Consider the following 26,338-nt stretch of genomic DNA (forward strand, 5'->3'; position numbering starts at 1 on the left):
GCAACGGAAACAAAGTCTTTCCTCCATGAGAGGGAAGAAAGTAAACACAAGCAACTTCCACTCGACTGTTTGGTTTGGAATAATTGTGGTTCAATGACGCCTGACTTACAATTTCACACAATGAGTTGCGTCGACAACAAGAGCCAGACGCATCACACTAACCGTGATCCTAATGAAAGTGAACACAGCCTCGACAACAACAGAAACCAAAACATCTGGAAAACTAACTGACAGAAATCCTGTCACAAATCAGTCAATCAATATCCAGATGGAAAAAGTCTACTGTGAAGACTTGAAGTTTATCATGTATGTAAGTCAGCTTGAAAAATGCAATACAGGAAAAAGATGCAAATCAACTGTTTACAACATGTCCGTAAAATAACAGAAACTAGATTGATAGTTAGAAAGTGTAAATACAGAAGCACATTGCCCATTGTGATTAGTCAGCATGCAGGGCTTTAAAACACGTTATAAACTATAAACTCTGTTAAAGATTTATTGTCAGTCATTCTCAGGCTGCCTCTACAAGTGAAGATTGATTTTCCCTGCCTGCCACCAAATCCTTTTCACCTGTAAAAACAGCAACAGAGTCATAGCAGACAGGTGTTTAACCTAAATGCTGATACATTTCCAGACCCCCCCCCCCCCCCCCCCCCCCCCCCCCCCACACACACACACACACACACACACACACACACACACACACACAATGGCAGAGCTTTGTACCTGCATTTTTTCAACAACTAAGTAACCTTGAAATGTTCTGAAATTAAAACCACCCCATTCTCTATTTGTATTACTGACAAAAAAAAAAACAGTTCTGATTTATGACTGGTGTTAAATATTTGACTGCATGAGCCAATGAGTTGTGCTCTCCAAGCTGCATTCAGGAGTCATGTGTTTCTATTCAGACTTGATGCCTCTAAAAATTTTCATATTTTAGTCCTGTCCAACATCAGATACAGTTCCGTTAGTGACCACGTTGGTACTGAAACCCCTTTTTAGGAATAAATATTAAAATACAAAATACATATATTTTACATTCTGTAATCTATGACTTTTTATTGTGCATGTGCAGACTCCCATGTCTTTTATCAACACCTTGAGTCCATTTTTGTCTTTTAATTCATTGAATTATTCAGCAAAATAAAAATAAAAATCTGTTAAAAACATGTGCAAACAGCGAGGTGGTACCCACTGCCTCAATGAGGGACCCGCAGACAGTCAGGGGTTTATGGGATTTGTAGTGTTTCTGTGTGGTGGAGCGTGGCATAAACACAACACTGACAGCATTCTTAACCTGATGAGTTAATCTCCTGTATATGGGTTTGTGGTTTTGTTTGGGTGTGGGTGAGTGGATGTGTGTGTGTGTGTGTGTGTGTGTGTGTGTGTGTGTGTGTGTGTGTGTGTGTGTGTGTGTGTGTGTGTGTGTGTGTGTGTGTGTGTGTGTGTGTGTGTGTGTGTGTGTGTGTGTGCTGAAGTGTTTTCACAAACAAGTTTTTCCCCTTATCAGATGTGTCAAACGTGGTCAGAGGTATGCTGGGTAGAGATGTTTATGCTCAGGACAAGTCCGAACTTCCTCTGTGTACACAGACAGGCTGAGGCTCGATTATGTGTGTAACATATCAAAAGATGTATGCATGTTTGTGTTTGCATGTGTGTGTGAGCAGCAGAGTCACGTCCTTCACCCTGAGAGTCTTCTGTTTACAGAGACAGCAGAGATAAGATACCAGTCTGGTCTCAAAATCCCCTCCCTCCCATTTCACTGCTTTCTATCTGCATTTCTTCAATGCTTTTTGCTGAATACCCCAGTGGTCTTAAAGATGATGAACTGGCCTTCAAAGATTGTTGGTTAAATTCCCGTCTGTGATGATGGACAGCAGAGTGGTGCAGTGGAAGAGCAAAGGTTCCACAACGAAGAGGTTTATCGCATTAAACAATCCAGTGCTAACTCTATTAAACTGGATGCTGCTCGGAAATAATATTGACATTCCGCAGAGTAAGTCCAGTTATATAGTTCATGCCTTGATTAAGATGAAAGACTGATTCTCCAACATTAAGTCCACCATATGGCTCCTAAAATTACCATGAATAAAATGTCCACATGCATAGAAAAGTGTGTGCATCATTCAGGCACTGTTTCTTTACAGGTAGGTACAGGTCTCTCTGACAACATCCTTTGCTTCAGCTTTCTTCAGTGTAAGCTCGTTTCCTGTGTGAGTCATATGCCTCATTGTGTCTGAGGCTGGTCAGAAATGGATTATCTTTTAGGTATTTTTTGTATGTAGATCTTTCAGCCGCGAGCCTTTCTTACTGTTTAGTTTTGAAAGCACTGGCATGATATGTGGCTTTTTCAGAAACCACCAGTCTGTGCTCCGGGCATAGACTGCTCAGCCTGAGTGTTCCTTCACTATATAACTGCTTTTGTCTCTGGTGCCTGTTTTCACTGCTTTGCACAACACGTTGGCTCCCTGCTGTTTATTTCCCTCTCTGCTTTGTCGTCTTTGTATTTTTCCACTGGACCCTGACATAATGCCTGCCTATTGTGCCATTCACACAAGCCCCAGTGGCCTAATGGATAAGGCACTGGCCTCCTAAGCCAGGGATTGTGGGTTCGAGTCCCATCTGGGGTGATTGACAGCAGAGTGGCGCAGCGGAAGCGTGCTGGGCCCATAACCCAGAGGTCGATGGATCGAAACCATCCTCTGCTATCTGTGTTTTGTCGGGAGATGTTTAACCTTGAGGTTGTCTTCATATCTCAAAAAGTATTTTAAGCGTTAGAAGCACCCAATTCTACATTTCCTATAATTATTCTTTAATTTGATTCCTTTAATTATGGTACAAGACTAGCAATAGCCCAGATTGTGAAAGTTTTTTTTCCCCCAGACACAAACATTTGGGTGACGTCGTAGCTCCGTCAAGCTCCTTGATGCTGCAGTATTGATTGTGTTGCAGCACATATGGCACACTCTCACCTGCCGTTAATACCATATAAGCCAGCGAAGTCCATTCTGATAAATGCTGGAAGTTAGATGAACTCGTGTTCTCCCAGCACTGGTTGAAGACATCTGTGTGGTTATGTGGGATCTTTCAGATCTGATACACAGAAAATACAGAAGCATGCTACCTAATTTGCCACAAAATACACATCAAGACTCACGCCTACATGGACCTGCTCCTAAACACACACGCACACACACACGCACACACACACACACACACACACACACACACAGACACACACACAGACACACACACACACACACACACACACACACACACACACAGACACACACACGCAAGCACACACACACACACACACACACACACACACACACACACACACTGAGCCAACAGGAGGAAACTGGCGCAAACCCTTGATAATGAATAAACCCACAGCAATTGAAAGTTAAGGCCAGTTGCCGTGGTTACCAAGGCTGAAGAACGAAGACGAACCCAAGGTGACCGACAGGGCTGTTGATCACCGTGGCAACAGTGGAGCCCAGCATACCCACACACACGCACGCACAGGAACACACTGTTTAAGTGTTGGTCGTGATCTGAGTTTCTGAAGTCTGCAAACTTTCCACTGTAACATCAAAACATTTGAGAAGGAAGTTCAAAACTCCTCGTCTCAGTTTCACACACACACACACACACGTTCTGGCTGCGTATCTTAATGAGGCGTGTCTGATTTGTATTCGCTGTGTATGTAACATGTCACATGTTGCTTGTGTGTACTCACGCAGCTGATCAAAGTGTGTCTGTAGGCCGTCTGGTCCTGGAACCGAACACACCATACGAGCCTTCTGGAAGGTGCTCCACTTGTTCACTAAACTCCTCTGGCCTCCGATGTCGTTCTGAATCATAAGAAGGAAAAGTATAATTCGTCTTTAGGTCAAATGAAAAATCATTGTTCTCCATTGTCCTAAAAAATACAGCCAACATGGACCTAAAAAGATCAGATTATGCAAAAGTAAGATTTAAGTTTATTATTTTCATGAAAAATGTCCATGCATATTGTATCATACAGAGATTTCCAGTACAATAAACCCAAACAGTGGAGTATGCACACTGTGCAGCACGTCCAAACGCGACCTGTTCAGACAAACACGTTTACATAAACTACATGCAGACAGCTTCTGATATGTACAAACAAACACACAGAACTGGTATCTATCTTATTGTGTAGAAGAAAAAAAAACCTCCCCATACCTTGCACACTCGTGCAACTCTGGAGTAGAGCACCTTCCCAGCGGCCCCCTCTGCCTCCTGAGCGCGCTCAGTGAAGAACACGTAGACCTTATCATCTTCTGGGTTATCAGTTTCAGACAGCGGCGCTACCCGCACAAACTGGGCATCTGGATGGAGGGACAGAAAGAAACTATCAAATCAACGGCAGTGCGATCTACCTCTGCTGATATGGAGGTTATATGCATGCAGGAGTGAACAGACAGCGATTGAGATAGAGCAAAGGGACGGAGGAGGTTCACTCTAGTTTACAAACAGCAGAACGAGTCAACATGTATCTAGTTTTTATCAGAAGCAGACGTCAACCTGAGAAAAAAACAAACTGGACAAGCAGCAGCCGTGAGAATGTGGAAGATTTACAGCAAAAGACATTGTCTACAGAAACAGGAGCAATGGCAAAGGTGTTTTCTGAATTAAAACAAGGGAGACAGTTTAGAAATAGATGTAGAAACAGAATAAACATTTATGATTTATCTATGCAGTGATAGATGAATGTAGTTATTGTATGAAATTAAAGCCCCTGTGAGCACTTTTGTGAGCACTTTTTAGCAGGTTATAGAACGGACTAAAATAAATAAAAAATTTACAAGACTCTTGATTAGTGAGACATCTGACAGTTTCAAAGAAACTGGAGCAATATTTGTTACCATTAAAAATCATTAATTTTGACAAAAGACAAAATTGTCACAGAGATAGAAGGTTCCACTTTGTCCTCAGGAGCATCACAAGAGCCTTAAAATTAAAATGTTATCAGAAATACATCAGCTAGTGAAACCAGTATTGTGCTACATGTTATTGTTCTAAAGTAGCCACAAAAGAGATCATGGAAATGTCCCTGGATAGCTTTTTACTGCATGCTGAGCTATTTTTTCTCGTCTTTTAATGAATTTGTTATTCTAATATTTGCAAAGGGACATGGCCGTGTTATCTGAGACATGCTGCAGTACTAAACCTACCTTAACCAGAAATACTTTAATTAATACCAGAGGGATATTCCGTCATTTTCCTTCATATGCAGCGACTTCTACTGCAGCGGTCTTTGAGTTTAGTTTCAGAAAGAATGATCTTCATTCTTTTTGGATTCTCATTTGTAAATATATTTGCACTTGCCCTGCAGCCAGGTGGAGTCGTACTGCTCCGTGCGAATGACGTGGCGATTTCCAAGACTGCGGAAGAAGGCGGAGTCCCGACTCATGAAGTCTGAGGTGATTCCAGCGTATAGCTCCCCATCTACACCGAATAACAAAAGGGTTAGGTAGACTCACGTATGGCAGAATGTATAACATGTATGACAATCAGATAGTTTGGTTTTGTCACAATGGATCTTCATACTATGATATTTGAGGAATAGAAGACGACTTATGATCTCATACATCATCTGGGGTTTAGTTTGGCAAATACGGAGGGGTTCTGATTCTAACAATACGATTAAGGTCAAAAGACATCTGTTTTCTAAAATATCCCAAAATCCAGTTTGCCTTTTCCCATTAACTGTGGAAACAACTCATATTTTCCTTACTGATCATAACCAAATAGAGATCTGCAACAAAACGTTTTTGTGAAGTTGTCCATTTCCTTTATTCTTCAGATAAACACTGGTCATCAACACCTCACTATAGGCTTTGAAAACGGAATAATTACCAACAACGGCCGAGGCTGTTTTCTGGTTTGGGTCATAGGGACACTTCCCCTTCCCACACTCTGTTTGGCTGTAGGAGAGAGTCTGGTGCTCTGACTGTCAAAGAAAACAGAGACAGAGGTCACACTCAGACTAACAGGAAGAAAATCCACCAGACACAAGACAAGAAGCAAGAGGAAACAAGTTGTTAAGGAAGACTCTTTAGTTCATTTCAACCATCTTTTATACTACTATCATTACTTGCACTTATCAATTTATTCTCTTAGTTCATTCTATAATTCATCATTGAATATCTGTGTCCACTGATGTCATCTGAAGTACCCAGCCACACACGCACACCCAAACGCTCACAGATTGGACAGATAATTAAGGGTAATCGGGCTAAGTGGAGGGATTTCAAAATGTGTGAAGTTCAGTCTTAAATCAGTCAGCACCACCAGCTCCTCTAAGCTCCACGTCTGAACCTTTCTGATCTCTCACACGGCCTTTCATGGGATTAGCTTTTCCCTGACACTCGTTCTCTCTCTCTCTCACACACACACATGCAAACGCACATACTTCGACAGGCATGCACCCAGCCTCAAAAATGTGAACACAGGAATGTGAGGACCTGCACACACATAAAATCACGCACAGTCTGATCCAACGCTCACAAAACTGCCCACACACAACACCACAGACATACACGCACACACATGCAACGATTAACCGAGGCCATTTAGAACCATTAGCCTATTTCTGACAAAATGATAACCCACATGTGTCTACATGTTGAGTAATGACTGCCTAATCAGTATGGAATAAAGGACACACACTTTCTTGGGCTCTAGAGTTACATTTACATTAACGTTGACATAAAAATGTCAAATAAAAAAAATCTCCTGTGTGCGGTCGCCCACAGAGCGCAGCCTCAATGACAAAAGTACACTGTATATATTACAGACAGATGGCACAGGTACTGCCACTGGTGGATATATGGGGATAGGGGCAGACACCACACGTGTTATTTTAGCTGCCGATAGGACGGTGTATGGGGGTGAGAACTGGGAGTAAGAACACACACATAGGATGGTGGCTGATGAGGAAAAAATGTGTGTTCTGTGGATGCAATATGTGCTGTAACCATCACACATTGCGTCTGTATAATTATGCATAGGTCTGGTTTACTTTTCACATCTGTTTTTCTCCTTGTGATGCTGCTCATTCATCACTGAAAATTCACTGAAACCAGATGATGGGAATGTGCTGCTTTCACAGGTTTAAGGTACATTGGAGAGACACAACAGAGCATGTCCAGTCTTGGTGAAAGGTGGCATCACTTGCAATAATACCTGTTGGAAGACGCCGGTGGCTATGAAAGCACAGCGAGGGTTGAAGGCCCCAGTGCCACAAATGTACAGGTGAGTCTGGTTGAAAGGCTGCAGGACTCGCAGGAAGTTTGCACACTCCAGCTACAGTAGAGACACAAACAGAACAGAAGCCCGATGAAGGGAACACAATGTTAGAATAAATGTGTGTGTGGGGGGGACTTTATAGTCATTGGTCAAAAACACCATGAGAGTAAAGTTGATTTTATAGAAATAACATCAAAAACATTATGTTTGAAGCCTGGTCCATATGGGATTTTTTGGGCAGATATCAATAATAGGGAGAGAAAAAAATCTCATGCCAATATGTCGGCCAATATCTTTCTTAGATCTATGTTCGATTTGTAGAGATAGATCGATAAATAGATATAACCTCTCATTGAAGGGTATTGCAATGACCCTTCAAATGCAGTGATCAAAACACTTGTGGAAACGATTTATAACTAAGACAAGATGGTCGATCACTCAATGGGAAAGTAACTGTGCATCTACTGAACGAGTATCACCGCTTGCCCCTCTGCCTGTGACAGCCCGAAAGAGAATTGCAAGTGTAATCCAATGATAATCAAATCAAATGCTACTTGACTGGTGAATAAATCGAGAAATATTGGTGAACATCTGCGATAAAATTAGCGGAAACCGATCACTTGATATGCTAATATCGGCCGACGTAATCGGCTGGACGATGAATCGGTCGCGGCTGTAATTACGTTTCTCTTTAGGAAATCTTGCGCAAATAAAAAAAGATTAAAGATTACATTTTTCTAAAGCTGAGTTTTTATGTACAGAGGGCATGAATTTGTACTGATGTACTGAAGCATAAGCACATTCATATATCAGATTTGTGGATTTCCCGGTGAGCGTCACATGCTCTCAATCTATTTGACTAATCGTGATATCCTGGCCAGCATCAGAGTCATTCAACTTTAGTTCAGCTCTGGATTGTTATCCGTTATGCCACTATCTTGTTTTATTGTTGCACAACTCTATAGACAGTGTCTTGTGAGGTAGTGTAACATTTCCGCCTGCAATGAAGACCAGATGAGAACAGCTGATATGACTTGACCTGTAAGCTGCTGATCCATATCTGTGTATATCTGACTCAACATACTTCCCCTTCCTGTGTGACTTTAAAACTGATTGCCTGCCTTCACGGTAAGACGCAGTGGTCAAACATATTGCTTTGCATTTATGCAATGTTTGTGTGTTTTTGTGTGATGAGCGTTTGTTGGGTCACCTCTGGATCTTTCCCAGCCATGAGACATTCTTGGACACGATCTGGGCTGGCCGGCCAGTAGAGCTTAAGAGAGTGAGATAAAGAAAATACAGATGGTGAGAAAAGATGTAAAAAAAACAAAAAAACTCGTCTTATAGCTCATTCTAAATTTGTTAGAAAAGACTTTTGGCATTGGCAGGTGCTCTACGATGTAGCAGAATGGAGAGAGTCAGCAAAAAATAAGGACTAGAGGCAGGTGATTCTGGTACCTCGTCTGAGGGAGCTTCAAGGAGGAACACATCAACCAACTGGCAACACCGCAGTGTCCTGTTTTATGAGCCAAGCTGTCAAAGCAGCATGGTGGCAAAATGACTAATTAATACAGAGGCTTTGGCCACAGTTATGTGCTTATAAAGCAACTGTTACTGTAACTTGTTGACTGAGTTAGCACAATCATGGGTCCTATCCAGCTGTCACAATACCAGAATACTACAGCAGCAAAAATATTAGTTCTTGGAGCCCAAAACTGGATAATATCACGTTTTCAATAGGAAAAAAAACTGCACACTGTCTTTCAATTTTGACAATGATACAATTAAAGGTCTGAATATTTTAAACTACTTTTTATACCATTGATCATTAAAAGTTGGTAGTAGTCTTTGTTGCAGCTTCGAAACAACATTCAAGCTGGGCCTCTCCTCCTGGGCCCATCGCGCCTTAAAAGTGCACAAACACTGCAAGACATAGTGTGTACGTTGAGGCCGACTGCTTGTACCTCAGGCCGACTCTGTAATCCTCGTCTTGGAACGAGCTTTGTCCGCTTGGAGTTTCGCCTCATCGTGATTATATATTTTTCTTCTTTGCCTGCTAAGTACACATCTGTCATATTCGCATGTTTGAATCGCATCCAATTGTTGAAATGCATCCAATTCTAAGCTCACCTGCGGGCTGTTGTACACCCACTCCCCACCCACAAATGTTGACCAAAACAAAAGAAAACATTACAAGACAGGCAGAGAACAGGGTCTGTGAAGACACAGTCACAACACATGTAAGGAGGCCCATAAGTGATGACTGAGCGGCTTTATTTTTGTATAAGTCTATATTTTATTTTGTAGTGAAAATCTACAGACTGCCTTTAAAACAACATAGATTTATTTATTTTAAAATGTGTGGTATTAAAAAAAAAAAACCTAAGTTTTACACATTTTTAAAAACCTTTCATCCTAATTGGAAACTGTCTTCATTGTGTTTACTTCATCATTGTTTGTGTAATAACACCTTTCCCAGTTGTTCCAGTTGTTTATCAGATTTGTTAACTTCTTCTGAGGGAGTCTTAATGACTTCATGATTTATCCAATAAAGCCTCTTTAACTCCTCTGACTCTGATGTTCAAAGACACTTTATATTTCTTCTTCACAGCAACTTTCAAGTCCGCCTGATTTAAACTGTTTTGGTTTCACCGATGGACCCGACAGGCAAATAAACGCCTCGTGTCACCTTCTGATATATTTCGCAAATTCACTTAACTTTTCTTTTTTTATTCATACTGTATGTAGACACTTTGTCATGTGCATCACTGTCAAACAAGAAAATATTTTGACTCTCTTTCCAAACTTTTTTCCAACCGCTGTTATGGAGAAAACAGACACACACAATGAAACCTGTCAAACTTAACAAGCTAAGCTGAGTTGGTTCCAGCTACGGCTCAGGGGCAGACATGTAGACGTTAAGAGACTTAAGTCTTTAGTGGAGGCCGGAGACAGTGTTTATCCACCTTTTTAAACTGTCTAAATCCCTATGTCAGAATGAGATCCACATGTTGTTTCAGCATCACGTTTTATACGCCTTCTTCATGTTTAGTTTTTTTCCTCTCCAATTAATTAGTTCATCCTGACTTCAGGTCAGATAATCGACCATACAAGGCTTTATCTCGAATCAGAAAACTTGAGTGAAGGACCTTAAAGACTTACTGACTCACCTAATAGAATTAATGTAATCAAAACAGCATGCAGCACTGCATTTGTAGTCTAAATCATATTAAAGTGCTCTGTTTGTGTACACATAAACTCAATCAGTGTGTAATAAAAACAGTCAACACACGGGAATCATTCCAATACTTTCATGTAGAGGCCAACGGTGGAGAGAATAATGGAGGCATGGAGGTCAAGAGAGAACAAGACAGACAGACAGAGAGAGAGAGAGAGAGAGAGAGAGAGAGAGAGAGAGAGAGAGAGAGAGAGAGAGAGAGAGAGAGAGAGAGAGAGAGAGAGAGGAGACAGAGAGACAAAGAGAGTGAGAGAGAGAGAGAGAGAAAGACGGAGAGAGAGAGAGAGAGAGAGACAGAGAGACAAAGAGAGAGAGAGAGAGAGACAGACAGACAGACAGACAGACAGACAGACAGACAGACAGACAGACAGACAGACAGACAGACAGACAGACAGACAGACAGACAGACAGACAGACAGACAGACAGACAGACAGACAGACAGAGACAGAGACAGAGAGAGACAGAGAGAGAGAGAGAGAGAGGGGTGAGGATTAGTGTCAAATAGCAGCTTCAGGACTAATACAACTAGTTCCCCTCAGTCAGTCATTCCCTCAGAGATCAGCTCTGTGGAGCACACATTGAACTGAATGATTGAAAAGGGATCTAGCTTAGAGTACGCAAAGAATAAACTTTCATATAAAAAAATAAAGAGTGTCAAAAGTCAGCTGTTTTTGGTCTGAACAGGAAGCTCCTGTGCTGCTGTTTGTGCTACAGTTTGGCTTCAGTCTGGAACACGATAGCCACTATTCAAAAGTCATTAATAATAATGTCTTTAGGAAACTTTTTTTTTTTTTTCAGTGTCCAGTAATGGTTCCCTGATGCAGTCATTCCCGCAGAGCCCAGAGACGATCAGATAAGATTAGAGATCACTTTCTTATCTACAAATACCACAAAATGACAGGAACACAGACCACCCTTAAAGGATCCCCACTCATGTTCGTGGAAATGTGCCCCTCTGAGAGGAGCATGCTGGCTGTCAGTTGATACAGCGAAGAAGAATGTGGGTTTAAGAACAACAATTAACCCACTGGTAGAAGGAATATACACATACAACAGTGGAAACGGATGTTTACGTAGGTTTCTGGCCTTTGGCAGATAATGTCAGAGCTGAAAATAAAATAAAAAAACAGAAACAATAGAAGAAGCAAAAAAAAACCAAAAAAACAATACAACTGCAACAGAAAACCACAACACACTCATCCCTTTGGTGACCCTTTGTGTAATGTGGGCTGCCAGCTGTAGACTCACACAGAAGGAATGTTGTGAGGTTTTTTTTTTTTTTTGCTTGATCAAAGAAAAATGCAACAGCGTCACATTTGGCTCTGAACTGCAGCGGACTGGAGAAACTGGTTACGTGTCCATCTCTTAAAGCCAAAGGCAGTTTGACTTACAGCGTACACTGGATGCATTCATTTGAACTCACACACTCGTTAGAAGAACTCGCAGGCTGCACTGATAAGAATCTGTGGATGTCAAGAGAATAACGGTGAAGAAGAGAAAATGGCACTGTGAGTGGTTTTAACACCCGTTGGGAAAAAGCTGCGCACAAGCTGGAACACTATAAACACTCTATAAATACTGTATGTTCTCATGCATAGACGTTTAAAGCCAACACAGAGCTGAGATACGAGTAGACTATGACTATCTATCTCCCTTTGTTGGCTGGCTGCCTTGCTGAGTGGGTGGCTGGCGTGTTTGACTGCGGTCTGTCTGTCTGTCAGTCTGTCTGCTCTGCCTACCTGTGAGGCTCTCTGATAGCGTGCTCGTCTGTCTGACACATGAGGGTATTGATTTGATGCGGCAGAGTTATGAAAAGGCAGCACTGTTGCTGGCCTTGCTGTGAACTTGAGACTGTCTGGAGAACCCTCAGCATGTCCGCCTCGCTCTCTGGATATCATGCGAAATGTGCAACATCACACTGCATACTCACAAACAATGTGAAAAGGGAAACCTTTGTTTTGGTTTTGTTTTTTTTATTTCATGTCAATCATGTACCTCTGCTACATTCAGTTGTTGTGTGAATGTGTTGAGTGGTAACATGAATATTAACTCAGCCTCATTAGGACAATCGACATATGTTGGGGCGTGAACCTGACCAGCTGACAATATGCGTGCTGCCTCAGGGTTTAAGTAACTAAATCAGTTCAGTGAGTGAAAATCAGCTTCCCCTCCTTTTCATAAAGAAACAGTTAAATGTGGTTTCTTGTCTACACCTTAAAGAACACACTGACCCACACATACCCCAAGTTTCTTACAACGAGGAGAGCATTTATTGAGTATATGAAGAGCAAGATACAATACAGTGAAAACTGATTGTATTTAAATGGTTTGTAATAAAATTCTGAAACTTTGAACTCTCCCTCAGTGTGGAATGATCTTGATTTCCCCCGACACTTCTCCTGACCACCAACATACTTAGGGACATCGCAATCAGCGTTCGGACCAACATGGACACATGCTTCTTTTTTTGTTATATGGTGGCAGTTTGACTTTTTGTTTATGTTGCTGTGTTTCTCTCATGTCTGTAATTATGTATTGTAAAAATACTAATTCTATTTAAAAAAATAAGTGTGAAAAGTTATTTCAGGGAGAGCAAATTGCCAGATTACAACTATTTACTTTTACTAAATTTACTATTTAATTTCTAAAAATGTGGCTTTAAATTTGTTTAGAAAACTTAGAAGAACTTAGAATTTATGTGATTCTGTGAAAACTAAAACAAGTAACAGAGGATTTAATGCAAAGGGATTTTACACAGAGGCGTGTTAACATTCCATATTTAGTCCCATCATGCATGTGTTTACCTCATGCGAATCTCCTTGCATGTGACCATGTGTACGTCTGCTGGATGTTTGTATCATACCTCGCCTCAGATGGTATGTGAATGCGTGTATGAGTGTCCTCCAGCTCTAACCTTGCGTGGGTTCTGCGTTATGTCATCCAGACTAGTGGACAGTAGGTTATCTTTCATGGCCACGTACAGACGCCTCCGGTCTTCGTCAGGCAGCAGAGAATGCAGGTCTCCCGCCACTAGTGGCAGCGTCAGCAGGCGGCCATTCTGGATCAACTCTGAAAAGGAGAAAAGATTATTTTTTATCGTTCAAATATTTGACCATGTAAGATCATGTATAACCTTTAAAGTCCTGTAAGGAACTTTCAGAAAATATCATCCTGCGCTCCCTTAACAGTCAAAAGTAACATCCAATAACATTCATTGTGAATGTTATTGGATGTTATGTGAAAAGAAACACAGGCATCTAGTGTTTAAACATCTTTCTGTAACTCACTTCATCTCACACCTTCACCATAGCAGTTTTTTCAGGTGTTGAACATAACTATAAAAAGGAATAATTGATCTAGTCTAGGTCATGAAAAAAACAGCGTTTTTTTTAACCGGTTCTTAGGCCTTTGTTTGTTTTCCAGATGTCTTGAGCAAAAGATGCTGTCGAGAATGAGAAGCTAGACTCCTGATGCATGTCTGTGCATTACTGTTGAGTTGGAGCTATGAGTCAATTAGCTTAGCTTAGCATAAATCATGGAAGACGGGTAAATACTTAAATTGTTTGTCCAAAGTTCAGACGTAAGCTCTGGGGTGCAAGTAGCGTAGTGTTTAGTGCGTGCACCCCATGGTTTGAAGGTTCGAATCAGACCTGTGGCTCCTGTCCTGCATGTCATTTCACACTTTCTCTCTTTCTCTCCCTGATATCTGACCACTGTCCTATCTCTAAATAAAGGCAGAAAAAACCCCAGAATAAACCTTTAATAAAATAAGCCCTTCAGCACCAGCAGAGCTGACTTACACAAACTGAGGTCTGTGATTAAACTGGGAGTCATCAAAGTCAAGCTGGCAATTTCCACTGCATCCATTGTTTATATTAACTTTTAGACAACTCACGTACTCCTATATGTGTCTCCATAGGGTGGAGATTAGTGGAGTTTGTAAAGTCCCAAGATGAAATTTATTCAAAAGTAAGCACCAGAATTATTATTTTATTCCATTTATTTAACATGGACGTACAGTAACATTGGTGCTGTAAATTTTAACTATGCACTAAGTCCCAGATGCACTGCTCTTTGTGTTTCTAGCAAAATGCTAATTTGCCACATGGGATGCTATTAGAAATAACTGAGAGAAGAGAAGAGAGTCAATAACAATAAATGTGATTATTATTATTTTTTTAATGAATATATTAAAACATATAAGTCAATAAATGACCACCCACAAACAAATGTTGTTGCAATAGTTCCAGAACATCTGTGTGTTCAGGCCAGTTATGAAGCTTTCCTTGTTCTTTTTTTTTTTTTTTTACAACAAACAATATGATAAACTGACATGTTGGACAAACACAAACATTTTTCCCACACTTGCAGTTTCTGTCACACACAACAATCCGCGATTGTTTGTCTTGCAGCTTCGCTCCTCTTATCAGACTCGACACTTGAGCTCAACAAAAGAAATGTATCTTTCGTGAATAAACAAACGCAGACACACACACTTACGCACACACACAACGCCTTTATCTGGATCACATCTCCAGACAGATGCATGATAACAAATGTTTCTGATGAGAACAAGCAGCCTTGCAGATGAAATGCTTTTTAAACTGTTGCAAAACTCAATCTTGAAGAAGTCTGAGCAAACTGCACGTACGTCTGCCTTGTGTTAACTTTCATATTCTTGAAGAAAGTGGGGTTTTTTTGAGGGAGTTGGCATCAGCACCTAAAGCTAAAAGCATCAACATATAGGCTTTAAGCAGTAGCAGGCATGGCTTCACACATTGGCAGCTCTAAATAGCAGTGAGAGGCAGAAAAGAACTTTTAAAAAAACAGTTTACAATTCAAAACCCAGACAATTACACCTATGATGTTTATTAATTATGCCCAGCATACTCTTGTTTCACAACCTTGACCCTACTTTTTGACTAAATCAGGAGGCAGAGGAGACATTTTTCAATCTTAGTATATAAAGCATAGCTTGGTAGAATTGAGATCCAAGCCTTTGGGATGATTTATCACATAGCTGACTTGATAATGAACATAGATTGTTGCCCAGTGCTGCTTAAAGCCCAAACACTGGCTCAATCAGGTGAAGAATGAAAGGAGATATTAATGATTTATCATCTTTCATTTTGGCAGCACCCTCAGCCCACTTTAATTAAAGGAAGGATTGTGGACAAACTCTTCTCAGAATCAGTAGTTAGGTGTACTAGATGCCAGCATTAAGTTGATTTGGTACAAAAAAATAAACAGCGGCTACCAACATTAGGTCATGGTACAATATTTTAGCAGTTGTGCCAACATCTTTCAACAGGGATTTTTTTAAAAGTTTTAAAAAAAAATCGGTGCATCCCTAATTTCAATGCAATAGGGTAAAGTTCAAACCTGATGAACTTCTTTGGAACAGAGACATCTGTAAAAATATTCTCAGCCAGTTTGGAGTAACCCTAACTCTTCCCAAACACATGGTAACTATCTGAACCGCAGCTCAGCGAGCGACCACTTCATCTGAATACCTTAAACACTCGACTTTCTGCCGTATTTCATGTCAGTAGGCTGTGGAGTTATAGTGAAACACACGTCGAGGTGAGTGACGAAATGTTGAGATTTTAAAGATGAATAAGATGTGCAAAGGAACAAATGAGAGGGAGAGCGAGTGTAACAAACACTGAGCCACTGTTGAGGTGCAGCAGGAGATCGATGCAAAAGACCAAGAAAGAAATGACAAAAGAATCAATGCTTCTAAAATGACTGTTCACTTTTACACGTACAGCTCCTGGAAATATCAGGAGCCTTTAAGAGTTTGGTGAAAGCAGAGTTAGTTCAACAGAGTATAATGTTATTCAGACTAACATATCAAGATGTATTTTAAAAGTCCAGTTTAAGTCACATTTAGTTAAACTAACACAATAAATCAACCTTTTCTTCAACATGGTGTAAATGTACTGTGGGTTCAGGGTTGGTCCACCTCTGCAGGGGGTTAAATCGAGGTCAGAAGGGGGTGCCAGAAAAACACCTCAAAGAATGATACCGATTTTCACACTCTAGTTGTTAAAAAATGGCGGCAAGCTGTGAACCCCAGGTAAACCCCAGTCTGAATGTGTACATTCACGCTTGCTTTCACATCCACATGATTTGCAGCGTTTCATACTGAACCAGATCAAACACAGGATACAAAGAAAAGGTCAGCATGCATCATTAAAGCAGCAATTTATTTTATAGGAACATGAGTCAGATCTGTTTGGACTCTGGCCAAATCCATCAAAAACGTCTAACATGGTGGGATGGCAGGCTTCCACAACTCTGCCCAATTAACAAGCTGCATGCTGGGAGCCCATGTGACCTCTGTTTACAGGTGCTTGCTGGCATGTGGGATTCAAACAGAACTAAATATTGTAAGTCAAAAAGTGAGGGAAGGAGGGATTCGTTGAGTTGGATCTGTACTCAGTGTGCAAATACACCTCAAAGTCAATGTGAAAGACTAACATAACAAAGGCGGGTAAAAATCAAAGGAGGAGGAGGAGAAGGAGACGGGGCGAGAGGAGCGTCAGGGAGACGTGATGAGAAAAATGACATGGCAAAGTGACAATGAAATGAAAACTGTCTGATGGGCGAAGACAGCTCCGAGATGAGAATAGAAAAAATGTCAAAACATGACAGGATGATAGACAGATGAGGGGGGGGAGAGAGAGGAGGGGTGGGGAGGGGAGGAGAGGGAGAACAGGGTAAAAGAAATCCTGATAGAAGAAATTAATAAAGATTGATGGGGGATGATGAGGATGAGTCGGGAGAGGAGGGATGAGAAAAGACAGGTGGGGATTGGACAGAAAAGGTCGATAAAGACGGAAGATAGAGCTTCTGAAAAAAATCATGTTGCCATGACAGGATGAGGGGGGAATGATGGACTTATGGGGGAATTGAGGAAGAAGTGGAGGGAAAAGTATGAGAGTGAGGGAAAATTGTAAGATAATAACAGGGAAAATGATGGATATATAGGTGAACTGAGGAGGAGGAGGAGGAGGAGGAGAAGACAGAGAGTGAGAGGGAAAATGATAACGAAGACAGGGTTAAAAATGATGATTGGCTGGATGATGGGCGAGGTGAAGAGCAGGAAGTAGAGAGGAGGAGAAACTAATGACAGAGAGGGAGGGAAACATGAAAGACAGAAACTAACAGAGGCAGAGGAAAAAGGCTGAGAAATCAGGACGAAGAACAAGATGAGAAGGGGCGAAGAAGCAGACAAAAATGAAAGGAAGCACAACATGCTGACAGTCGGGAGAAAACACAAGAAATAGATGAGCAGAAGAGAAACGGCGATGTAGAAAAAGAACGGAGAAGACATGACTCAGTGGAAATGGAGAAATAATGTGAAACAGAGAAGCAGCCGCAGTAGGAGAGGGAAGTTCAGCAGACTAACAGCACAAAGGAGAAAGTTACACTGCAGCTCAGCAGGAAATCTGCTTATTAGCCACTGGGGACTTTGTTAATATTCAGAAAACGGTCAGAGAGGTAAAATTGTTTCTCGCTTCCCACTGATATCGGCTTCATTAATCCCAGTGGGAGCATCAGCAGAGCTAGGAATTCAAGATAAGCGTTCTTCTGTTGTTTTTGTCAAATGTTTTGGTTTTTTTTCTATTATTTCGCCTCCGTTTTGGAGACATTTTAACTGAAGAACTGTTCCCAACTAATCATGTTTACACTCCTGGAAGGCAGACATGATCGTGCTACCTACAGTGTCTATATGTAGCCTGGGAGGTAGAGCCTGCGGTTATCAGGCCTTTCTCTTTTGGAATCATTTAGCAGTCAGGAGGCTGGAGGCAGACACACTCTATACTTTTAAGACTAGACTTTCCTTTTTGACAATCTTATAGTTAGGGCTGGCACAGGTATGGACCAGCTCCTCGTTATGCTGCTATAGGCTTAGACTACCGGGGGAACTGGCACCTTGAGCTCCACCTCCCTCTCTCTCTCTCTCTGTGCCTCCACATCATATTACTGCATGTCACTATCTGAAACTCTTACTGACTTACCTCATTTGTTCAGAGGAGCTCCCGATCCCTCATGTTTCTATAGGTTCCACGTGTTTGTTTGTGGGGACGGCCTGCTGCTATGGACCCCTCCCTCGTCTCTGTTTGTCCCTATCCTTCTTCCTGCATCTCATCTCGCCCTCTCCCATTTTTCTTTTGTAACTATCCAACGAGTAAGATCTTGAGCTGTCGTGTCGAGTTAACATTTGCTATGAATTGGCGATGTACAAATTAATTAATGTTACAGAAGTGTCCCAAACATTCCTCAACCTGGACAGTTTACAAAAAATAATAACTTAGCTCTGTGTCTGCCACATAGTTATGCTTCAGTCTTGCCAATTGCTTGTTTGTTTGTCTTTCAGAGTCACCACATCCCAACATCCAAACAAAACATTTTTGCCGCAAGAATTTAATAACCAATAGGAACCCCCACTCATTTTTTCTGTGACCTACAAAATGTGCCAAAAACCTGATTTTCAAATGAATGGCTCATTGTTAACGCTCCATTATTCAGATGTAACAATACCTCCATGTTTGTTTATGTACAGTACTTGGCCTGGTTGGCTCATTATCACTTCATGGACAGCATTCATTAGTAAGGGTAAAGCACCTTTGGGGAACAGAGAATAACTGGTGTATCGTTCATATGTGTTCATGCACACAAGGATCTTTGAGTGATATCAGCAATAATCAAAGTGTCTCAGTACGAGATGCAGAGTCAAATAATTCAAACACAATTATTATGTTTCCTGAGGTAAGATGTGACATAAAAAAAAAGAAAAGTAACAGACGAAGCAACACAGAATAATGACAATAGTTACCTTCAGAAATAAATGCAACGTGTAGTTCAACAGACTCAAGTCAAGAAAAGAGCGGAGAACAACATACTGACGAACAGAAACCATAATGCAGCTGTCACATGATGTGCTACGATCTAGCAGTTGCGTGCAGACAATCTAAGCACCGTAGAGCAGTCACTGTATAAAAAACCGTCACCCCCGTCCTCCTATTGGCTCGAGGGGAACTCGAAGGAAACTCCAAGTGAAGTCCGAACAAAATTCAGCCGTTTGCGCTCACGCATGCAGCTCCCTGGGAAATGTAAGGAGTTCTTCACAAGTGTGAAAACCCAAATTAATGTCATAACTTGGATATTTGCTGGAGAGAGTTGGACGTGATTGTCGAAGGCCAGATTATTTATTCCCATTGTACCTATTCAACTTCCGCAATTTGGTTTAAGTCAGATAGGAAGTTTGCAAGTTAATACTTTAGCTACAACCAACTATTTAAAGTTTCCAAAGTAAGAGAGGGAAACGTTTATGAGTTGTGCAGTGAAATGTTAACAGAAGTTGGCATCCATTTTATTATTCTCTGGGTGTTTACACTTCCTTAAGATGTTCAATTGTCAAACACATAAAATCTTCGTAAATTTTGGAAATAGACAAAGTCAAGTTTTTTGTCATTTCTTTGAAAATGTTGTCGGTGGTTTAAAAACTATGTTCATTCCAGTCCTTCAGTTACTCCTTTTCCTAGGCTGAAACAAAAACTTCATGACTTCTACTTAGTTTAGATGCAAACCATGTCTACCTCCCCTCTTTATGAGGAATCAAGCTCTGGTGGAATTTATGCCCTGCAGGCCTCCAGCATTTCGTCTGAATTACATTGAAGGTGCCACAAGAACGGCATGACCTCGCTCAATTCAATAAAGGGATGAGCTGAGCCTAACTGAATGTGAAACCACCTCTGCAGTGGAAACACCAGCAGCATTCAGCATCCGTTACTGTCATGGGATCTTATTGGGTCAGACAGGCTTCAAAAAAATCTAGCTTGCATCCTCTTTTTGGAGTGCTTTAAATCAGCATTATGGCGAGAGGGAACTGAGAGCGGCTGTTTAAACAAACGCACACATTCAGACTTTGAAAGACACAGAGTGCAATCAGTGACTTCACAGCACATGTTCAATTGACAAACACATTTAGAATCAGCATCCACACCAACACTGAATGATACCATGCATTGGTAACTAATCTGTCTCGCTTTGTTAGCCCTGCACACATACAGACATGCAAGGTAGTTTGGGAAAAATTCTGCCCCAGTAAAATTTCTCCCATCTTGACCTCACAACCGTGAATGGCTCTTATTCAAGTTGAAAAAAAAAAAAAAAAACACACACACATTCTTGAAGTGTGTACGCACACACACACATCCCTGACTCAGTCGGGAAACAGCAGCTGCACCCACCCCACCCTTACTCATGGGACAGTTGCCTTGGAAACAGCAACCATGCCGTGTGCATAATTTGCGAGGGACTGTGTGTGGTGTGGCGAGGGCTCTCTTTTGGCCTCACCTCCTTGCCCCCCCCCCCCCCCCCCCCCCCCCCCCATACACACATACTCTGCGTGTTTCACTCTTCTCACACACACACACACACACACATACACACACACACACACACACCCACACACACACACACAAAGATGAACAACTCAGCCCACACCTCTCATCAACACTTTGGCTGAACCACGGGCAGTTTGGAATAATGGAGTGTTTTTCCAAGACATCAAAGCTGTTAACGTAATGGGAGGGCACACACACGCACGCGCACACACGCGCAGACACACAGATTTTCATTCATACAATCAACCACACACAGTTTCAGGTATTTAGGACACAAAAAGCATCATCTGTGACCTGCAGCCCTCCTACTGTATCTGTCTCTATGAACATTCAACAGAATCTGTGCAACCACCTGCCAAGACTAAATTTCATCTTCGACCATTTTTAACCAAACCGTCATCAGAGGTTGACCAGCTCAACACTGTCTCATACATTCTCAATGATTGCTTCGCTTGTAACAAAAGTGAAAAGCTTGAGAGGTTTGTGATAATTGTATTGATCTCACTGATCTTTTCTCCGGCCCTTCAGTCTTTTCAGAAACTCTGAATTAAAATAGATTTTCTTTAATTACTTTCAGCTCCCAAATGCTGCCAAACTGCACAGGAGCTTTAAGGGTGCAAGGTGTCATGTTGTGGAGTGGCTCAGACGGAGGACATAAACATCAGAAAAGTTTATCAGAGGAACACCAGAAGCCATTTGATAATGTGGAAAGAACCCAATGAAACGCAATGGGTGACTTTACAGTCTATTTGAAGACTATATTTCTTCAATATTCAATTTGACACCAACAGGTCCGTACTGTTTAGAATTTATTTATAGTGAAATGATTTGATTTGGCTGTTATTACTGATCATCAATTGCCTGTTAAAGTCAACCTCTACATCTTAATCCTTCTTAGTCTACTATAGACTCATGTTGGACCTGTAAGACAAGTCAGATGTTTTCAGAACCCCAAATACCATTAAAAAGTTTTGATTTGTGAATCAGTTTTGGTTTGTGAGATGAAGTTAGTGACAGCTAACCCCATAATGAGCATCAGGGAATATTTTTGGGGTTTTTGTTCCTTAAGGAGAATCCAAAGTCAGGGAGGGAGGGGAATGAGACGCTGGAAAGGTGCCACTAGTCAGCTCAAACACGGGCTGCCTACTTGAAAGACCACTGCCTCTGTGTATGGACATGGTCTACACTTTTTAAAGGTCTAAGTGTCGTCTTGAATCGAAAGCATTTATACTCGGTTTTGTCTTGGTCATGGACTAGGCGGAAACCAGATTCAAGACTGCCACTGTCGGGCTGTTTTCCACGTGTTTACTGTGAAGAGAAAGAAAACGGCCCTTTCAGAAAAGCGTGACACGCCTGCTGCACACAAGTCGTCTCGGTCTTGGAGCACACTGGTCCTGGCTATGTCTTGGTCTTGTTGTGGTCTTTACCACAACGCTAGAGCACACACCAACCACTAGACTAACAACACACTAGGAGTCAGAGTTTTAACCAGAAGCTTCGTCATTAACTGTTTCTCCCAGTGTAAATCACTATGTTTGTTCTGCAAAGTGAGACTTCTGTGTATGAATCAGCTGTCAGAAAAAAAACTCCCTAAAATTGAATTGTCAAATTTCACTGGAAAGCTTTATCAATAGTTTTCAGAGAAGTAGAGAAGTGTTTTTTGTATCTTCGCAAAGGACATTCTAAAAACATTTTTGCTTCTCTTGGAGCTGGAATCATTGTGATCTGCAAGTAGGTATCATGCTTTTGTTCAATGTCTGTCGTCACAAGTTCAAAAGACTCCAGGTACAAACTGTGACCTTCAATAAAGAGAGCCTCTGTTGAGCAAAGTTATCTCATAGAGCTTTGAAACCGAGTGAGTGCGCTCATTCGGTCAGGTGATTCATAGAGATAACGATGAAAAAGTTCGACAAGTATATTAGGTAGATATGATAATGCCATAAAGACCTCTGTTGTTCAACTAAAGCAGCACAATCTGTTCATTTTGCACACACAAACTTGCATGCACACACGCGCCTGCTTAGAGCAGCCATTCTTATCAGCATTAAGTTGACAGGGAAGGTCAACGAGGGTCGTGACCCTTGATCCCAGCCAATTGGCCTCTGACTCCTGTCACGGCGAATCAAAGAGCGGAAAGTTAAGACGTAAAGGAACAGAAAACGCTGCGACATAATCCTACGGATGCAGGCACGCACAAAGAGACACACACACAGAAAATGTCTGCGCGTGAATGGCTCCTTTATGTTAGTGCAAGAGCCTGCCTGTCTACATTTAACTCTGTGAGTGTCTGTTTTGTTTGTATACTGTTTGTGCAATCATATGTGTCTGTGTCTGTGTGTGTGTGTGTGTGTGTGTGTGTGTGTGTGTGTTGGTAGGTATTTTTATCCATGGTGAACATTAGATTAAAGGCTGCTGGTCATGGGAGCTCTGATGGACCTTGATGTGATTAGGGTAAAATGTGCGGCGTGTGATACAGCTAAAAACATTCCTTCACTGCACCATACACAAACAAGCACACATTTGCACAAACACGCATATGCACATAGCACTCTCATGAACACACACACCAGCAGAGACTTCATACAACATACAGGGAAACGATGAGCTTTGATTTTCACAGGTTTCTTAAATACATCAAAAGCACTGTAAGCATAATCTAATTACATGCCGGGCCGTACATCAAAATGAGGAGAGAAAATAGTAACTTCATTTCCAGCTTTGTGAATACTTCAGCAGATAGCCAGCATTAAAGGCTATACAGGATGGATTCATTCACTTACAATAAAATGTATCTCAAACTGTTATCCTGCCTTATTTCAGGCATACAGAACACTAAAAATAATAGGCTTGTTACCCATCACTACCCACTCTTTATCCACCTGTTTCTTTCTTTTTGAGAATGTTTGTTCCAGACAACACAAGGCAGCAACCTCCAGTGTTGAAAAATGAAGCCAATGGGCTGTGAATATTCCTGCAGTGACTGACAGGTGGGTGCTATGTAACCGTTTGTCAAGAGGCTTTAAACCCGCCTCAGCTCCAGCTCTTAGCTTGTCCTTATGGTTGACTGACATGTGGACGGAGACGGCACTTCCATCATGGCGACTGCTGTAACAAACGAGTGGGACGAAACTCCCTTAGACTGTGAACTGAAACGTAATGGTCAGTACAAGAGCAGTGCTGAGAGATACCACCTCACAATCATTGTTTGTTTCATGTTTTTCTTTTCTTTTTGAATTTGGACATTTTATTTAATTCATTGACCAAACAATGACAACTTATTAACTAGACCTGATGAGCTTGAAAACATGCCTTCATCCTCCATACAAACATGAAACTGCAAACCTCCGACTTAATGCTTGATGTTAGATAGTTACTTTGAACAGAGCAGAGCCAGTCAACTGAGCCTGCTGCTGCGAGCAACAAGACAGCTGCGTGTGTGTGTGTGTGTGTGTGTGTGTGTGTGTGTGTGTGTGTGTAAATTCCCTGTTTATTCCTGTTTATTCCTATAAATTCCTGTTAATTTTGATGGAAAATGTTTTGCAACCCTACTTACAACAGAGACGCTTTAGATGCGTAGTCAACTGTTTTGCATCGTTAGGAAATGATATTAGTCATTCGATGGTAAATCTAAAAAAAAACACATATTTTTGATAAATGACAGTAGTTTTTATTTTGAAGGCAATAAAGCTTCAGAATATTAACGTCTTCGTGAAGAGTTCTGGTTGATTCCATGTGCACTTAAAATTCTTTCCAGTGTTGTTAAGTATATATGCTGGCTATGACTATGAAGGTGGGGCTTGCAGCTGAGGTGCTGGGACGAGAGGAGAGCAGAGTGGGACAGGTCCAGACTGCCAATTATACATTTGCCATATGGCAGGGGTCAGCACCTTCCCTTCATCATTAAGAGAATGTTTGCAAAATTGTTGATATTTTTCTGTATATCTGTCTGAATATCTGCTTTGTGTTTGTCTAGTATTATGTCTCTCCCTCTCGTCCACTGTCTGAGCCCAACTTGTCACAGGCGACGGCTGTCTACCAACGACTCAGGTTCTGCTCGAGCGTTCTACCTGATAAAATAATGAGAATTAGTCCTCAAAGCATAGAGTCTGTGCCAGCAGAGTGAAATATAACTTTTGAATCTGATACAGAAAAGAAAGGATGATGAAAAAAAATCAAGTCTCTCTTTCAATTGTCTTCAGACTCATGGGAGTCAGATGTTGTTTTCCTGAGTTATTCTGGTTTACACACACACACACACACACACACACACACACACACACACACACACACTCACACACACACACACACACACACACACACACACACACACACACACACACACACACACACACACACACACACACACACACACACACACACCATTAATCTATCCAATTATTAGATTAGAACTATTTTACAACAGTGTTTGTTGGCTCCCAAACATGTGTGTAGTTGTGTTTGTATGTCTGTCCTCTGCCGTCTGTTTGTCTACTCCCAAGGCCCCGAGGAACTTTAGCTGTCTGGTGCAACGTTCCCATTGGGAGGTTTTTCGTTGGCTGTGCAACGGGGGGGGGGGGGTGGGGGGGGGGGGTGGGGTGGAGGTGTGTTGCTGGTGGCAGGAGGGCAAGGAAACCGGGGCACATTTCCTGTGGAAATGGGGTTATCACTTCACCAATTATTGTTGCAATTACAACAGGAGGCCTGCAGAAGCCTGGGAACAAAGCCTATAGGCACACAGATGGGCACTCATGTGAATTAATGCACAAATTCCTTTCTAACACTCAGGTCAACATGCATACAGTTATAAAGTCTCCGTCCATTTTTCAGTCTAACTGGAACGCACAGCACTACCTTCATGTGCTTCACGATGGGTGTGGCTGATGGTCAGGTCAGATGATCTATGGTGTACAAAGTCATAAGCCTCAGAAACTACTTTTATTTGTCCTCACACATGAGCTAATCTCTGCTCTGTTACTGTTCCACATGGACTCCAAAACTTCTAATTCATTTACCCTTAAAAGGGCCACACACACACACACACACACAATGCATACCACAGCAAAACGATATCCCAACACTCGACAAACTGCATCTGGACTCTGTCACAGACAGACCAGACTCACGTGGACAGCTTAACCTTCGACCTCGGCGTGTATGATTATTCATCATCATCAGACGGCTTGACCTGGGTCGCCATGCTTCTACAAACGAGTCAATTCTCTGTTTGCTTTTTATTCAATTTTTTTTTGTCTTTATTTACCCAAGAGAAGGTTCACTGAGAACCCTCATTGTTTTCTCTGCTTCGCAATCACACAGTAACAAACAGTCTCGTGTGGGAGCCGCCCAGTACGGAACAATGTCATTGGTTAAATGTTTTGGCCACGACTTTATGGACAA

General features: G+C 41.6%; 1 protein-coding gene across 3 annotated transcripts in view; it reads right to left on the bottom strand.

Moving 5' to 3' along the window:
- Window positions 1-26,338, bottom strand: part of sema3h (sema domain, immunoglobulin domain (Ig), short basic domain, secreted, (semaphorin) 3H) — a 62,527-nt gene that overhangs the window by 19,248 nt on the left and 16,941 nt on the right. For all 3 annotated transcript variants that reach the window (XM_079359100.1, XM_079359099.1, XM_079359101.1), the window contains 7 exons: window positions 13,438-13,592; window positions 8,495-8,557; window positions 7,222-7,341; window positions 5,893-5,986; window positions 5,362-5,481; window positions 4,216-4,361; window positions 3,746-3,860 (listed from right to left, as the gene is read on the bottom strand). In XM_079359100.1, coding sequence (XP_079215226.1) covers window positions 3,746-3,860; window positions 4,216-4,361; window positions 5,362-5,481; window positions 5,893-5,986; window positions 7,222-7,341; window positions 8,495-8,557; window positions 13,438-13,592 — 813 coding nt within the window. The remainder of the gene's footprint in view (window positions 1-3,745; window positions 3,861-4,215; window positions 4,362-5,361; window positions 5,482-5,892; window positions 5,987-7,221; window positions 7,342-8,494; window positions 8,558-13,437; window positions 13,593-26,338) is intronic.

This window comes from Symphodus melops (genome assembly GCF_947650265.1).
Source record: "Symphodus melops genome assembly, chromosome: 13".
NCBI classification, from domain to species: domain Eukaryota; kingdom Metazoa; phylum Chordata; class Actinopteri; order Labriformes; family Labridae; genus Symphodus; species Symphodus melops.